Genomic DNA, 15,610 nt, shown 5'->3' with positions numbered 1-15,610 from the left:
GGGAACTAAGATTCCACATGCCGTGGAGCAACTAAGCCCGTGTGCCACTACTACTGAGCTTGCTCACCTCAACTAGAGAGCCTGCGTGCTGCAAACTACAGAGCCCATGTGCTCTGGAACCCACGCACCACAACTAGAGAAGAGAAAACCCACACGCCACAACTAGAGAGAAGCCTGCGCACCACAATGAAGAGCCCGCGCACCACAACGAAAGATCCCGTGTGCCACAAGGAAAGATCCCGTGTGCTGCAACTAAGACCCGATGCAGCCAAAAAAAAAAAAAAAAAAAAAAGTTCCCTGAGTACAAAGTGCCTGAAAGTTCTATTAGCACTCAGGATGAGCAGTGAACATTTTTCTTCTTCTTCTTTGATAAATATCCAGTTTGGTCTATGGAGACAGTATAGTTGATCTCAAGAGAGTACGTAGATTAGGATAACTTTCCAGAAGTTGGGATGTAAAGATGCTAACACTCTTTATATTTGGTAACAGATTCAATGCAATTCCAATCCACTCACTAAGGGGATTCTGGCTTGTCAGAAGATGTAAACAGAATGTTATCTGGGACTTCTCAGAAGGCTCCTTGAAGGTAATCAATTCAGCTTGGAGCTGCATCCCTTTTGCCCTTTCTCCTTTCTCCTGCCTGGAAAGTGGACATGATGGCTGGAGCTCCGACAGTTATGTTGGACCTTGAGGTGACTGTGAGGCTGGAAACATGTGCTGCAGAGCAGGAAGACAGAAGGAGCTCCCGCAGTGAGCCATCATACTAGCTCTGGATTGGCTACTTCCAGATTTTTTTTTTTTTATGAGAGAGAGAAACCCTTACGTATTTAAGCCACTGCCATTTTCCATTAAATAAAAGATAGAGGATGTAGCTACTATTATCCCATCAGACCCATTCATCACATGGAATTACAGGAAGGTAATATTGTTAAGGAACTAGCCAAGGAAGGTGAAAATTGCACATTCTCTCTTTGTTGGCCTATCTAGGTAGATGTAGCCCAGAGCTGGCTCTGACATGCTTTGCGAGGGCTGGAGGGGAGACTGCAGTAGGGCTGGGAAGGAAGGAAAAGGAACGACAGTGTATCTTCTTGCTTCAGGGAAGCGTCTCACACTGGAAAATATGTCTTCCCCCAAATCAACCAAAAGCTGCTCTCTGCCAAGTGTAAAGGGAGGCTCCCTGACACCTGGTGAGGGCTTGGGCTGGCCAGGACTTATCAGGTTTTTCATATCCACTTACTCAGGGGAGCTAGCCCTGAAGGCAGTGAGAGAAAAGAGCTTGCTGTCAATGCAGGAAAAAATGAACAACGCCTGGAAGGGGCAGTGGTTGGGGAATGCATTCCCAGCTTCCACTGGGTGACAATACTCACGATGTCACTGCCAGCTCCACACTTCACACTCAGCTCGGAACCTTGCAGGGTCTTCCAGGTAGCAGACCTGGGGAGATCCACTGCCAAAACCTGTAGGAGTGATGGTGCCACATTAACACTCCAAATCTGGGCTGAAGAATGGCCTCAAAGAGCTTTGCCAACAAACCAAATGCAGACACAATTTTTCTAAGAGTTCTAATAATTCCAGCTTTAAAATGACCGTAGATATAATCAAAAGGAAGAATAAGTGTGGGCTCTCTAGGAAGCTGGACATTTTTTCTGTGGGGAAAGTCTCCTCCAGCTGGTTTCCATCAGCCTTCCATCCCCATCTATGCTCGGGAGTCCATGGAAGATGCTGTGTTGGTGTATGAAGCCCGTGGCAGGATCAGAGTTAGGGAGATGGCATAGGGTGCTGTGATGGGCTGAATTGTGTCCCCTCAAAAGTTTTACTGAAGTCTTGGTCCCCATTACCTCAAAATGTGACCTTGCTTGGAAATAAGACCATTGCAGATGTAATTAGGTGAGATGAGGTCATACCACACTAGAGTGGACCCTTAATCCAATATGACTGGTGCCTTTTTTAAGAAGACAGGAGAGTGCCATGTGAAGACACAGAAACACACAGGGAGAAGATAGACAGCCATGTGATAACAGGGCCAGAGACTGGAGGGATGCACTATAAGCCAGGATTGCCAAGGATGTCTGGCAACCACCAGAAGCTAAGAGAGGCAGGGAGCAGACCCTCCCCCAGAGCTTTCAGCAGGAACGGCCCTGTCAACACTGTGATTTCAGACCTCTGGCCTCCAGAGCTCTGAGAGAATACATTTCTGTTGTTTCAAGCCACCCAGTTTGTGGTAATTGGTTATGGCAGCCCTAGGAAACTACAGGTCCTACGAATTAACCAGAGGGAGGGCATTTGGCCTTCTTGGATTAGATGTCTCATTCCTGGAGGGAAACAGGGTCCTGGTTGAGGACCCAAGGAGACAGGGTTTTAGCAAGAGCTGCCATGTTCCCACAAGATCCTGCTTCCCTGAACACAGAGAACCGGCTCAGGAGCCAACGGCTGGTCACAGCTGGATGAATCAGACCTTTGCCTAGAAACTCTGGAATTGGGATAGATAGAGTCATTCTGGGAGAAACTTGGGGACTGTCGTCAACGGCCACTTTGCCATGTGAACTAGGGAAGGGAGAAAGCTGGTCTGCAGTACAAGAGGGGAAGGATGCTCTTGGGTATTGGTTAAAGTTGGGACAAAAACAGTGGCCAGTGGGAGAAACAGAATGAGAAGTGCTACACGGCAGGGGTCAATTCACCACAGGCAGTCAGAGGAGGACACGGTGGAGCAGGGGATGCTCAGGCCACCTTCGCACCGTTGCGGGGGAGATGCATGGACAATTCCTGGATTTGATCACCCCAGGGGCACCCCTGCAACTCCCATCTGTGTGAAAACAAAATACCTTGGAATCTCGGATCACGTGGAACTTCAAATACTCCTTCAACTTGTCCTTGTTGTCTTGGTTGAACAGGAAATCCTGTTGTTCAGGGGGCAGGGCTTGGAGGGCTTGGTCGCTGGGCCAGAAGAGAGTGACTGGGGTGTGGATAGGGTCAGTGATGACACTCAGCAAGCCCGAGTCCTGAAACGCAGGGAGCTGGTCACATGCGCAGCAAAGCCCAGCCAAGAGGCACAGGCTCTCCTTGAGGACCAGAACCAGCCAGCCCGGGGTCCCCTCCATGCCTGCCCTGGGGCTTTTGGGGACTCTGGCTGGGCCCTGAAACTAGAGGCCCATCAGACTCCAGTCATTCTGACCTTCATTTTCTTAGAAAGTAAATCAGAAAGTCAAATTCTGGGCTTTTGTTAATAGGGAAACACTTTAGCAAGTATCTCTCCTCTTTATCTTTTTTTGCTACTACTCTCATCCAAATATTTTAATTTCTGGAAGACCCACTTGGCACTTTTCTCATATTTCATTAAAAAAAGTGAAACCTATACAACATTGAGATACTCCTGTATATTTAGAAGATTTCTAGATCACACAGAGTCAAAAAAAGAACTTGCCAGATGAATGGGTGAGAATCATTTTGAGAAGCTTCTATAGCAGGGGTGCATCATATATTTTTTTTTATAATTTTCCCAACAGCACTATGAAGTAGGCTTTATTATTCCCTTTTTTTGAGCCCCAGAGAAGCTTGCTCCCTTGCAATAAAAGCCTGTGTTCAAGCAGACCTGATGTCCAGGTATGGGGGTAGTATAAGGTTTAGGGGCTGGGTGGGCGGGCAGCGATACTGGTCTGTAACACCCCTGGAGAGTCTCATTAAGAACACCTTCAAATCTCCATTTCTAAAAAGCTCCCCAGAGAACCCGAGCCCCAGGCCATTTTGGAAATCACTGGTCTACACCAGGTTTGTAGACTGCGCTGTGGGAGCCCCAGGGTTCTTAGAGCCCTCCTGGGACTGCTGGGGTTAGGTGGCGGACAGGGGTCTTGGAGAACCCCGCTCCTTCCTGATTCTCCTCCGAAATCTTTGAACAAGAAGTTTGTCTACTCAATTCGTGGGAGTCACCTCTGAAGCCAGAAAAATGTGGTTTGAAATGTAATTTCTGCCCATCTCATCAGCATAGATTTCCCACCTGTGTCTCAGTTTCCCCATCTTGGTAACAGGGGTGATAATTCCAGATGTGGAGCAGCTATTCCAGGAACTGGCACATCCTAATTCCTTTCCCTTGCTCCAGCCTCAAATACCTCAATTTCTCACTCAGCCAGGGAACAAACCCTACAACATTTGGGGAATGGAGTGGCGGAGAATGACTTTGTTCTTCAGAAAAGTAGGACTTTCCCAAAGATCCCACAACAGCTGGCTAGTGCCGCAAACAAAAACCACACAACAAACAAAAAACCCTCCAAACACCAAACCTCTTTAGGTAGGTTATATCCCCTGAGGTAACTTTCCTGCTAGGTTTTTACCTGTATCAAGTTGCTAAATTTGATGTAGCCATGGTTTATTGCCACTGTTGTAAGATTTTGCTGCAAAGACAATAAGAATGGGAATGAAACTTTTCTGCCTACAGTTCACAAAGCACTTTAACAAAAGCTCAACTGAATAAAACGAGGGGAAGATAGCATGGCAGGTACTGTAGGTTGGCTCGTCAGCACCCACCCCAGCTCCACTGTACCCATGTCTTCCTGCTTTACAGAGGCTGGATGGCCAAACACTGCATTTTCCCAGACTGCCTTGCAGCTAGAGTCCCATATGTGCTATGGGATCCCCCAGGCGGAGGTGCTTGTGCAAGACTTAGAGGTGAAAAGAAACAACATGAGGTGGTGGTGGCTGCTAGCAGGAATATCAGATCTTCTGACGAGCACAGGGTGGAGGCATCTGGTATCCAGACTCTCACGTCCTAGTGATGAGGCTGGAGACAGGTGGCATGGGCGTAGCAGTTACAGGACAGCCCTACGGTGAAGTCAGGTGTCCTCCCTTTGTAGGTGTCCCTGGGCTGCTTTGTTCCCAGCTGTGTAGCATCTGAATTAGGCTCTTTGGCTTTCTAAGAGATTTGGTGATATACTTAATATCTTTAGAAACTCTTTTTTATTTAAGTGAGATATAGTGGATTCTGCTGTCTGCAATGAAGAACCCAGTGCTAATAAATAACAAAAAAGTTGAAATTGTCTTTTCTGTCAATTGAGAAGACGTTTTACTCCTGGTTCAGTTTTAGTGGTATCTGTCTCTCTACCTACCTACCTACCTACCTACCTATCATCTGTCTATCTATCTATCATCTATCAATCATCTATCATCTGTCTCTCTCACACATCATCATCATCATCCATCTATGTAATTTCTCCATCTTCCCAATCTATACAAGACCACCTGCCCTTGTGTACACTAAAGAAAAACTTATAAAATCCATTCAATTATTTAAAATAGACTTTTGCCTATTTACTTCTTACTAAGAATGGTATTTATGAGGTTTTTAATAGTAGCTTGAGATTGAAGCAGCAAAATTAAAACGTCTTGAAACAATGCCTCAAAATCAGAATTGAGATAATAAATGATGAGTACTGTGAGTCATTCTACGCTGAGAGCCTGACAATGAGTTCACCCACCAGAATCCTTCCAGAGGCATCTTTAGGGGTGATAAGCAAGTTTTGGGGAGATAGCAATTTGTCTATGATGTGGATGATTCCGTTGGTACTGATGATATCACTGGATATGATCTTAGCTTTATTATTTATCAACACTGTGTCCTGAAATCAACCAAAAAAGAAAAAAAAGGACATGAGCACAAAGAGAAATAGACACAAAATCACTTTTTTCAAAATGTTTCATGAACATGTTAAATCATCGTGAAAGTGAATACTTACGTAGAGCTGTGGGAAAAATCTGATGATACAAATTACTTGAGCACATTTTTTATTATGATTATATAAAAAAAAACTGAGAAAAGAATGTAATTTTCACCTGGAGAAGTTAATAGCAAATAATCAACCAAAACAGTCATTTCACTGTGATTCTCAAATATGAAATAAAAAGCAGATCAAAATTGGCCTCTCTTTCACATGTGTTCTCTACACCACCAGCCCCCCTTCTGACCCCACTACACACTTTTTTCCCTTTGTAATGGATTCCACAGCCACCATTTGTTTCTCTTTGTGGGAGGGAAGGGATCAGCACGGTCAAATGCTTTGAACGAAAGCTTTCATCCCTCTCCAGCTTCTGACCAGTGCTGCCCAAAGCAGTTCTCTTGACCACGTGAAGCTGCCTTGCCTCTGAGTTTCAATTCCAGCTCTAATATTTACTTGCTGTGTGACCTTGGAAAAGTTGCTTAACCTCTCTAAGCTCAGATTCCTAATTTGTAAATCGGGGAAAACAGTAGTATTTGCATGATGGGAAATCCCCTACATGATGGGATTATTTTGAGGATTAAATCAGTTAGTACACATAAGATACTTCGGAGAGTACCTGGCATACAGCAATCACTCCACATGTGTTAGTTGTTATTGTTATTATTCCTCTTACTACTCTAAGGAAGAGGAAAGAGAGAGGGCCCAAGGAAAATGGGCACCTTCCAGAGGTGGCCTCTCTTACCTGAGAGACGGAGATGACAATTGACTCCCCTTGGAGGGAAGTAGCATTTGGGGTCAATTTCAGGTTTTCCAGAAGCAGCTGGTGGCAGGCGATCACGTGATACCGAAGAACCTGGGGCATCAGGCCCTGTTTGGCCCAGTCCTTAATCTGCCATAGACCAGAGGGTTCCAGCCAGAGTCAGAAGCCTGCTGCTTCAACTTTCCCTTCTGCTGTCCTCTCCTCCACTCTCTCCCCCATACCTCTGTTCCCACCCAGACCCTGGGAAGTCGGCAGTCGGGGTTGGCTTGTGGTCAGGGTTACGGTAGAGATTATTCAGGCAAGAGGGAGAAGGCAGCCTTAGTTCCTTTCCTGATTCCATTGTCGAATCTCAGAGTAAAAGGGAACTTGGAGCTCCTCTGGTCCAGCATTTCACAACACATGTGCCAAGGACCCCAAGTCCCGTGAGATGCTACTTGAAAAAAAAGTGCTCTTGTGAAAAAATGCCGGGTAGTACCACATAGTACAGCCTCCTGTTGCAGAGATGCCTGGGCCAGATTTACACCGTTAGTATGGAGAAGCCTACCATGCTTTGTCATTCGTAAATCAAACTACAAACAATATTAACCATAGAGTCAGTGTGATAATAAAGCCCACGAGGTTATCATCATTTCATGATAACTCTTTGGATGCTTAAAAATAATCAAATGTCAAATTGTTTTCAAAAACTATTTCTGTGTCCCTGCTTCACTGGTGTCCAAAATATATGCATAGAGAAGCAGTGTGGGCGGTGGTCGGGAACACAGGTTCTAGAGTCATTACTGAATCCTTGCTCCATATTTTGCTAGTCGTGGGACCTGGGGAAAGTTACTTCTCTCAACATCCTCAACTGTTAAACGGGGATGATAATACCATTTGGCTTACTGTGTTGTCATGAAGACCATCATGAGTTAATCTACGCCAGGTACTAGAAACAGTGTCTGGCACCATCAATAAATGTTTGCTACATTATTATATATTAATAGGTAATCCAGCATGAAGAGTCCAAGTGAATGTTAAACAGTAAAGGCTCTGATAAGTCCTGCAAGAAAAGAACCTATTTATATCCCATTAATATAGCATTTCTTTTCATTCCTTTTTTTTCCGGGGGGCGGTGGTCTCTGGGAGGTTTGAATTATTTAAGAATTGTTGGTCTTTTCTAACCTCCTACCCTATTCAGGAATGTACTTTAGAAAGTCTCTGGCCAGTGGTTACCCCAAATCCACTTGAATGCTTCCCCTGAGAGGGGTCCCTACACTGAAAGGCAGCCCCTTCCATTACTGGTCAGCTCCAGCTGATCCTAGATCTACTGTCCAGAAATGTCTTCAGTGGTGTCTCCAGGGTGATGCCCAGAGACTGTGTTCCAATCTCAAACCTCTTTCACCTGTCTCTAGCTTCATGCTTACCTGGGGTTCCTCGTCAAAGGCTGCAGATAAAGGTGCCAGAACAGTGAAGGGGCCAGGACCAACCAGGTCTCGTACAGAGTGCTCCTGTAGGAAGGAAGGTGGGGGCCACGTGCCATGTACTTAACATAAGTACAGGCAGGGGCTCAAACAACTAGCAGAGAGTACATGATGGCAGAGGGGAGAGAAAACTGGAGAGGGAGACCTGTGTTTTATTTAGTCTTAGATTCAGAGTCACTCAGATTCTTAGACGTTGGAATAATGTTTATTTTTATCTGGTATAAAAATAACATATGCTGACTGTATTAAAGATTTGAAAATACTGTATAAAGAAGAAAATAACTACCCATAATCCCACCACCTAGAAGGAGCTCTGTTATTTCCAGATAATTTTTTCCAGTGTCTTTTCCACATACTAAATGTTTTCTGTTTGGGATAACAATACAAATATAAGCAATAAGATGATTTACTGTTCTGACTGTCTTCTTGCCAATGCTAAGATCCTACGGTTACTTATATTTTCTTCTAGGTCTTCTAGACTTTAATCCTTTATTCTTCAATATATCTGGAATGTATTCTGATGTAAGAGTTGCAGAAAGATCTAACTTAAGACTTTCACCGGGAGAATTAGCCAATTGCCCCAGTAATGCTTCTTGTCTCCACAGGTATGATGGCAGTTTTTTTTTTAATAAACTACATTCTCACGTGTGCAGTGGGCTAGTGCAACATTTATTCCACTCTCTTATGCTGCCCACCTGGGGCCTGAGAAGTTCACAAATGACCAGCACAGAGCCTAGTCCAGAAATGCAGTTTCCCGGATTCATTCTACTCTCACCTACTCTGGAGGTTACAGACTTATCCCATATCTGGCTTGAGACCCAGCTCTTCTAGTTAGACAGACACACCCATTCTTACCAGCAACTGGAAGTAATACTGGGATGTTTTGGGGTTCTTGGGAAGCTCCTGGAAACAAAGACAAGGAAGGTTCACTGAACATCTGTGAATTATATATCAGAATGTCATTGGAGGAAGAATTCTCTGAGACTGAGAGTATCTACCATCATTTCAACTGGAAATCTGCCTCATCTACAGGCTCACAGTTGATGTTCAGGATGACTCATTTTTAAAAGTTCAATATTAAAAAACTCCGTTATAGGTTTATGGCAGATTTAGTTTCTTTATCAACAAGAATATTTGATCAGCCAGAATGCTCTAGACCCTCTTTTAACCAAATAACAGGATGATCACATTGTAATAGGTAGAACTTTACAAGTACCACAAGGCTCCACCCTCTCCGCTCGAGGGTGTGCACACACACACACTCCAACCACAATCCACATCACGGCGACGCCTTTGAGGTACTGTGTGCTCTGTGCCCACTGCACACATTATCTCATTGAAATCTTATAACAACCTGCTGGGACTGGTACCATTGTTATTTTCTTTTACACATTAGAAAACGGATACACAAAGAGGTGATATAATCTGCCCAAAGCCACATTACTAACTGGCAGAGCTGAATTCAAACCCAGGTGTTTTATTTATTTATTTATTTATTATTATTTTTTTGTGGTACGCGGGCCTCTCACTGCTGCGGCCTCTCCCGTTGCGGAGCACAGGCTCTGGACATGCAGGCTCAGCGGCCATGGCTCACGGGCCCAGCAGCTCTGCGGCATGTGGGATCTTCCCAGACCGGGGCACGAACCCGTGTCCCCTGCTTTGGCAGGCGGACTCCCAACCACTGCGCCACCAGGGAAGCCCAAACCCAGCTGTTTCTGACTCTAGAACTGTTGATCTGAATCACTGAATTCCCACTGGGAGATACAATTTCTTTTCATTGTCCATTTATATGAAAACAGTCTTTCGTATTTTATAGTTTTAATATGTAACAAAACTCTTGCACCCTCCTTAGCTCCCTGGATCCTTCGCACGGGGAGGAAGGTGGAGTTTACTTTATGGAAACACGCCTCTCGCGTTACCTGATGGATGTTGCCACGACAGGTAAACCCATCCCCAATGTAGTTAGGTTTGCAAGTACAAGTCCTTTCGTCTTCTCCGGTGTGATTGCAGACAGCAAATTCACTACAGCCGCCATTTTTCTGGTAGAATTTCCAAGGAGTGGGGGAGGGGAATGAGACCAGTTAGTTTGCCAGCTCTGCCAATGTCCACGCAGCGACTCTGTATTGACATTTACTTTTTGTCTCACTCTCTAACTGACCAGCTTGCGTTATTCGCCCTTTTCCTGAACTTGCCTTCCAACTCTCTACAGTTATAAGGGCCATTCCACTCCCCCAGCCTTACACAGGTACACCTTCTGTTACTGTGCTTCGCAGATAATGTGGCTTTTACAAATTGGAGGTTTGTGGCGATGTCAGATGATGGTTAGCAAGTTTTAGCAATGAAATATTTTTAAATTAAGGTATGTACATTGTTTATTTATTTTAACTCCTAATGTCTTTTTATTTATTTATTTATTTATTTATTTATTTTTGCGGTACGCGGGCCTCTCACTGTTGTGGCCTCTCCCGTTGCGGAGCACAGGCTCCGGACGCGCAGGCTCAGCGGCCATGGCTCATGGGCCCAGCCGCTCCGTGGCATGTGGGATCTTCCTGGACTGGGGCACGAACCTGTGTCCCCTGCATCGGCAGGCGGACTCTCAACCACTGTGCCACCCGGGAAGCCCATGTCTTTTGTTTTTAACTGAAGTATAGTTGGTTTACATACCTTGGTCTTTTAGACATAATGTTACTGCACACTTAATAGACTTCAGTATAGTGTAAATATAACTTTTATATGTATTGGGAACCCAAACATTTTTGTGACTTGCTTTATTGTGATATTCATTTTATTTTGGTGGTCTGGAACCGAACCCGCAATATCTCTGAGGTATGCCCATATCTCAAGATGGCAGCCCATCCCAGCAGATCTCCGGCCCTGAATAGATCAGCCCAGAGCTGCCAAATGGGAAAATTCTCAGCACCTGGGGGTTAACTAGAAAGGCATCAAGCATGTTGGATACTTCTCAGCTTTAGGCTGAACTCTAATCCATCATAGCGAAGGGAAAAGTCATCAGCTGGAAGGCAGTCAGTATGAAACAGACCAGCACGGGGGACAGTAGGGACCTCGACTGGAGAGGAAGGGCTTTAATTACGGGCTGTCTGTGCTGTACTCACGCCCACAGCAGGAGGCTCTCAGGTGGGCAGTGACATGAACGAGGAAGGAAGGTGTGTGAACTGGGCCCCTGCGGGGGATCAGTGCCTCGCGGGAGGAACAAGCACCACGCACCACGAGAAGTGGTCAAGGGTGTGGCCTCTGAGTCAGACAGACGTGGGCTCAAGTTCTGGCCGTGCTGGGTGCTCGCTCTGTGAGCTGGGGCAGAGACCTTTGTTCTTCCTGCTCTGCGGTGGGTTGAATCGTGGCCCCCTGCAAAGCTATGTCCACGTCCTAAGCCCTGGTATCTGTGAATGTGACCTTGTTTAGAAAAGGAGTCTTTGCAGATGCAGTGAAGGATCTTGAGATGAGATCGTCCTAGGTTAACCAGGGGGGTCTTAAGACCACAAGCGTCCTCAGTAGAAGAGGAGACACAGACACAGAGGGGAAGCCACGTGAAGATGGAGGCAGAGACTGGAGTTTCTCCAACACTGCAACTGGGACACGAGGGAGAAATGGCCCAGAAGCAGCTCTGACGGGGCCCACCTCAATGCCCCGCCCCTAGACGAGGAGAAGGGGGCACCGCAGGCCAGACCTCGGGGGTGGGGTACTCACGGTTAAGCAGACATTGATGAGTGTGCAGACCTTCCCATCTCCAGTGTATTTCGACAAACAGTTACAGGCGGCCTGTCCAGGAGGAAGGGGAAATGGGTCATTTCACAGAGAGGTTCTGCTGGCTGTCAGCTCTGGTCATCATCCAGTTTCTGATGCATGCAATTTCCTGCTCGTTCACAACGTGACATGGATTGAGGGAGGCACAGCCTGGGTCCCCGAGCCTCCAGCTTCCCCGCCTGAGTCTTCTCACCCCTCGACCTCTCCCCTCCTTTGTGCTGGAGGCCTCACATTTCCCCACGTCCCCAAACCTGCCCCCGCGGAAGGCACCGCAAGGGGCACGGGGTTGGGGAATACGTGGCTGACAGAGGCCTTAACACCATTATCTTCTGCTGTGGCACATGCATTTCAGAGCCTCAAGCCAAAGAAAAATGGTAAGATTCTGGGCATCAGAAAGCTGAAAGAAAGGAGAGCATTGCTGGAGACCTTCTAGGTGCTTCTGGAACCATGTGGTGTTTGCACATGCCACTTCTTCCCACTCTAGGGAAGGCCCTTCTCCCTGGGTACCCTTTGTCCCCTGCCCCTCTCCCCTTTTCTCCTGCTTCCCAAAGTATGGCCTCCAGGGGAATTCTTCCAGAATCTCCTCTAATGTATTTATTTCATGCTGCTGCTCCCTAGAGGTCTGTCCTCAGCCCCTCTCCCTCAGGCCTGGGTCTAACTACCCAGGAATTTGCTCCTAGGAAAACATAGGCCCGCAGAGCTCACCTGGTTGGGTCCTGTTTGCGTGCACTCTGCGTGCTGGTGACAGCCACCGTGGTTCTCCAAGCATGGGTTGATCTCTTTGAAACAAAAAGCAACACCTGGCATGAGAGTCAAGCCTCATTTTTTAAGTAAAAAAATGTCTTGAGGGACGGGCCAGGATGGCTAACTGACCGAGGGGAGCAAGTGTCAAGGCGTGATTCGGTTTTCTGACAACTCTGAGGTGGAAGTAACCCAGCAGGGAGGGTACCAGCTGTGGTTTCCCAAAATCAGCTCCGCAGGGATGGGACTGTGCCAGCAGAGGCATGTCTGTGGGCTTGACCCTGTCCCTCTATTGACTGAATATGAGTGTTTGCAGCCAAGGACTCAAAATAATAAAATTTCGGAGTCCCATTTAACGTGCTATGAATGAAGAGATGTAGGAATTAAAAAAAAACAACAAAAACCACTTGTAACCATCACAGTATAATTGGCTCAGAGAAGAATCATCAGAAGGTGCTAAATTTAGGAGGACATTTTGGTAAGGAGCAGGATATTTGCTTGGTGTTAAGCGTTTCCTGGCCGATTGCTTATGAGCAGCAAAGGGAAAATGAGTCAATGTACAGTGAAGAAATCAGACAGCACCTGGGCCGAGTGGTCAAAATTAAAGGCAGCTGGAAATCGCAGGTGAGGGATGGTACCTACCTATGCACACGATGCCATCGCCAGTATAGCCTGCCTTGCACACACACACCCGCCTTCCTGGGGTGGTTCTTTTACAGACAGCCCTGACAGAACAACCTCCATTGCTGATCTCACAGGCGTTGATTGCTATAGAAGAGAAAGATGACACAGAGCAGGGCAGGGGGAGGGGGGAGGGAAATTGATGCGTTTTTACTTGAATCATTGAGAAATGGAAAATACTTCAAAATGGTAGGCACTGGATTAAATCTGGATAGCTCAAAAGAATGCAAAGCACCAGATGTCATTGGTGAATTCTACCAAACATTTAATAAGTGCCAAGATTTCACATACTCTTCTAAAAACTGAAGGAGGAGGGAAGACTTCTCAGTTCATTCTGAGACCAGTATTACTCTGATACCAAAACCGGGCAAAGCCATCACTAGAAAAGAAAACTACAGACTGATATCCTTTATGAATATAGACACAAAAACCTCAAGAAAATACCTGCAAATCAAATTCAGCAATATATAAATAGGATTATACACCATAACCAAGTGGGACTTATGTAGGAATACAAGATGGTTTAACCTCCAAAAATCAATTAATGTAATATAGCACATCAGTAGAATTAAAGACAAAAACATGATCTTCTCAGAATGAGCAAAAGCATTTGTCAAAATTCGATACCATTAATGATAAAAACACTCAGCAGACTAGGAATAGAAGGGAACTTCCTTAACCTGATAAAGGACATTTTTCATTGATGAAAAACCCACCACTAAAATCATGCTTGATGATGAAAGACCAAATGCTTTCTCCCATGATCAGGAACAGGACAAGGTCTGCTTTTGCCACTTCTGTTCAATACTGTACTGAAGATTCTGGCCAGGGCAATTAGGGCAAGAAAGAAATAAAAAGACATCCAGATTGGAAAAGAAGTAAAACCATTTCTATTTGCAGATGCCATGATCTTGCTATGGAAAATCCTGAGGAATCCAATAAAAACAATAAGAACTAATAAATGATCCTGTGTAGGACACAGGAACAGTAGGCAAAAATCAATTGTATTTCTGTACAGTAGCAATGAGCAAACTGAAAATGAAATGAAGAAAACAATTCCACTTACAATAGCATTAAAAGCTGGACTCCATTTAACAAACTATAAAACACTCTGAAAACTACAAACATTGTTGAAAGAAGTAAAAGATGACCTAAATAATGGAAAGACATTCCATGTTCATTGATGGGAAGAATTAATATTGTTAAGAAGGCACTACTCTCCAAATCTGATCTACAGATTCAATGCAATCTCTGTCAAAATCCTGGCTGACATCTTTGCATAAATTGACAAGATTATCCTAAAACTCATTTGTAAATTCAAAGGGCCCAGAATAGTCAAAACAATCTTGAAAAAGAAGGACAAGTTTGGAGGATTCACACTACCTAATTTCAAAATTTACTACAAAGCTTCAGTAATAAAGACAGTGTGGAACTGGCATAAGGATCTATATGGAATTGAATTAAGAGTCTAGAAATAAACCCATACGTCTTTGGTCAATTGATTTTCCACAAAGATGCCAAGATATTATTTCAACGGGGGAAAGAATAATTTTTTCAACAAATGCTACTGAGACAACTAGATATCCATATGGGAAAGAATGAATTTGGACCTCACAATATATACAAAAATTAATGCAAAGTGGATCAAAGACCTAGATCCATCTGGAGACCCAAGATGTGTGTTTGAGTCTTGGCTTGGCCTTCATTCACCGTGTGACTTTGGACAAATCACTCAATTAATAAGAATTTTGGGATCCACCTATATAGGTTTACTTACAGGTTTGGATAATGTATATTGAAAATGTTATAGAAATGTTGGTTGTTATATTGTGTCCTCTGCTTTTGTTATTTTTCCCCAAAGCAGGGGGCAAGAGAAGCATTACAGTTATTTGCCTTTCCAGCTGTTTTCACTGGCATGCTGTACACATCCTACTGCAGGGAACATCGGGGACAATCCCCAGGGTCAGATGGTCTAGAAAGAAAATTGGTGTGGTCATTGTCCAGCTCCACCACAATCTGCACTGAAGCCTGCCTGGACACAGTGCTAAGTGTTTCCATTTTTCTAGCACCAAATATGTGTTGGGCACCGTGAGAGTATTAGCTCACATTTATCGACTTCTCTGTGCCAGGGACATTCTAAGCACTTCACAGGTATTATTTAATTCAGGTTATCATCCAACAATCCAGTGAGGGAGATTCTCTTAGAAGCTACAACTTACAGATGACAAAATGATGCAAAGAGCAGTCAAGCAACTTTCCCAAGGTGACACGAACTATAAGAACATAGATTCGAACCCAGGGAGTCTAACGCTGGGGCTGTTTTTAACAGCTGCCTCATTCTGTTGTTGTACGTGGAGAAGTCATTTCATCCCCAAACTACTCTGCGAGGGCAGAGAGTTCTACGTTTACTTTACAAATGAGCTAAGGGGGCCCAGGGTAGTTTAGAGACCCACCCAAGGCCATGTGGGGATTGGGGGAAAGAACCAGGGCTCAAGCCTCTT

The 15,610-nt window shown here is 45.0% G+C and overlaps 1 protein-coding gene across 1 annotated transcript in view; it reads right to left on the bottom strand.

Moving 5' to 3' along the window:
* Nucleotides 1-15,610, bottom strand: part of STAB2 (stabilin 2) — a 155,126-nt gene that overhangs the window by 30,429 nt on the left and 109,087 nt on the right. Inside the window, exons 42-52 of the mRNA XM_082635128.1 lie at nucleotides 13,071-13,196; nucleotides 12,393-12,466; nucleotides 11,631-11,702; nucleotides 9,845-9,964; nucleotides 8,781-8,828; nucleotides 7,869-7,952; nucleotides 6,448-6,594; nucleotides 5,466-5,606; nucleotides 4,326-4,385; nucleotides 2,823-2,999; nucleotides 1,368-1,457 (exon numbers count right to left, since the gene is read on the bottom strand). Of these exons, the coding sequence (XP_082491254.1) occupies nucleotides 1,368-1,457; nucleotides 2,823-2,999; nucleotides 4,326-4,385; nucleotides 5,466-5,606; nucleotides 6,448-6,594; nucleotides 7,869-7,952; nucleotides 8,781-8,828; nucleotides 9,845-9,964; nucleotides 11,631-11,702; nucleotides 12,393-12,466; nucleotides 13,071-13,196 (1,139 nt within the window). The remainder of the gene's footprint in view (nucleotides 1-1,367; nucleotides 1,458-2,822; nucleotides 3,000-4,325; nucleotides 4,386-5,465; nucleotides 5,607-6,447; nucleotides 6,595-7,868; nucleotides 7,953-8,780; nucleotides 8,829-9,844; nucleotides 9,965-11,630; nucleotides 11,703-12,392; nucleotides 12,467-13,070; nucleotides 13,197-15,610) is intronic.

Source organism: Mesoplodon mirus (genome assembly GCF_964341445.2).
Source record: "Mesoplodon mirus genome assembly, chromosome: 11".
In the NCBI taxonomy this organism is placed as follows: domain Eukaryota; kingdom Metazoa; phylum Chordata; class Mammalia; order Artiodactyla; family Ziphiidae; genus Mesoplodon; species Mesoplodon mirus.
Note: the sequence above shows the minus strand (reverse complement) of the source record. Positions and strands in the feature narration are given on the sequence as shown.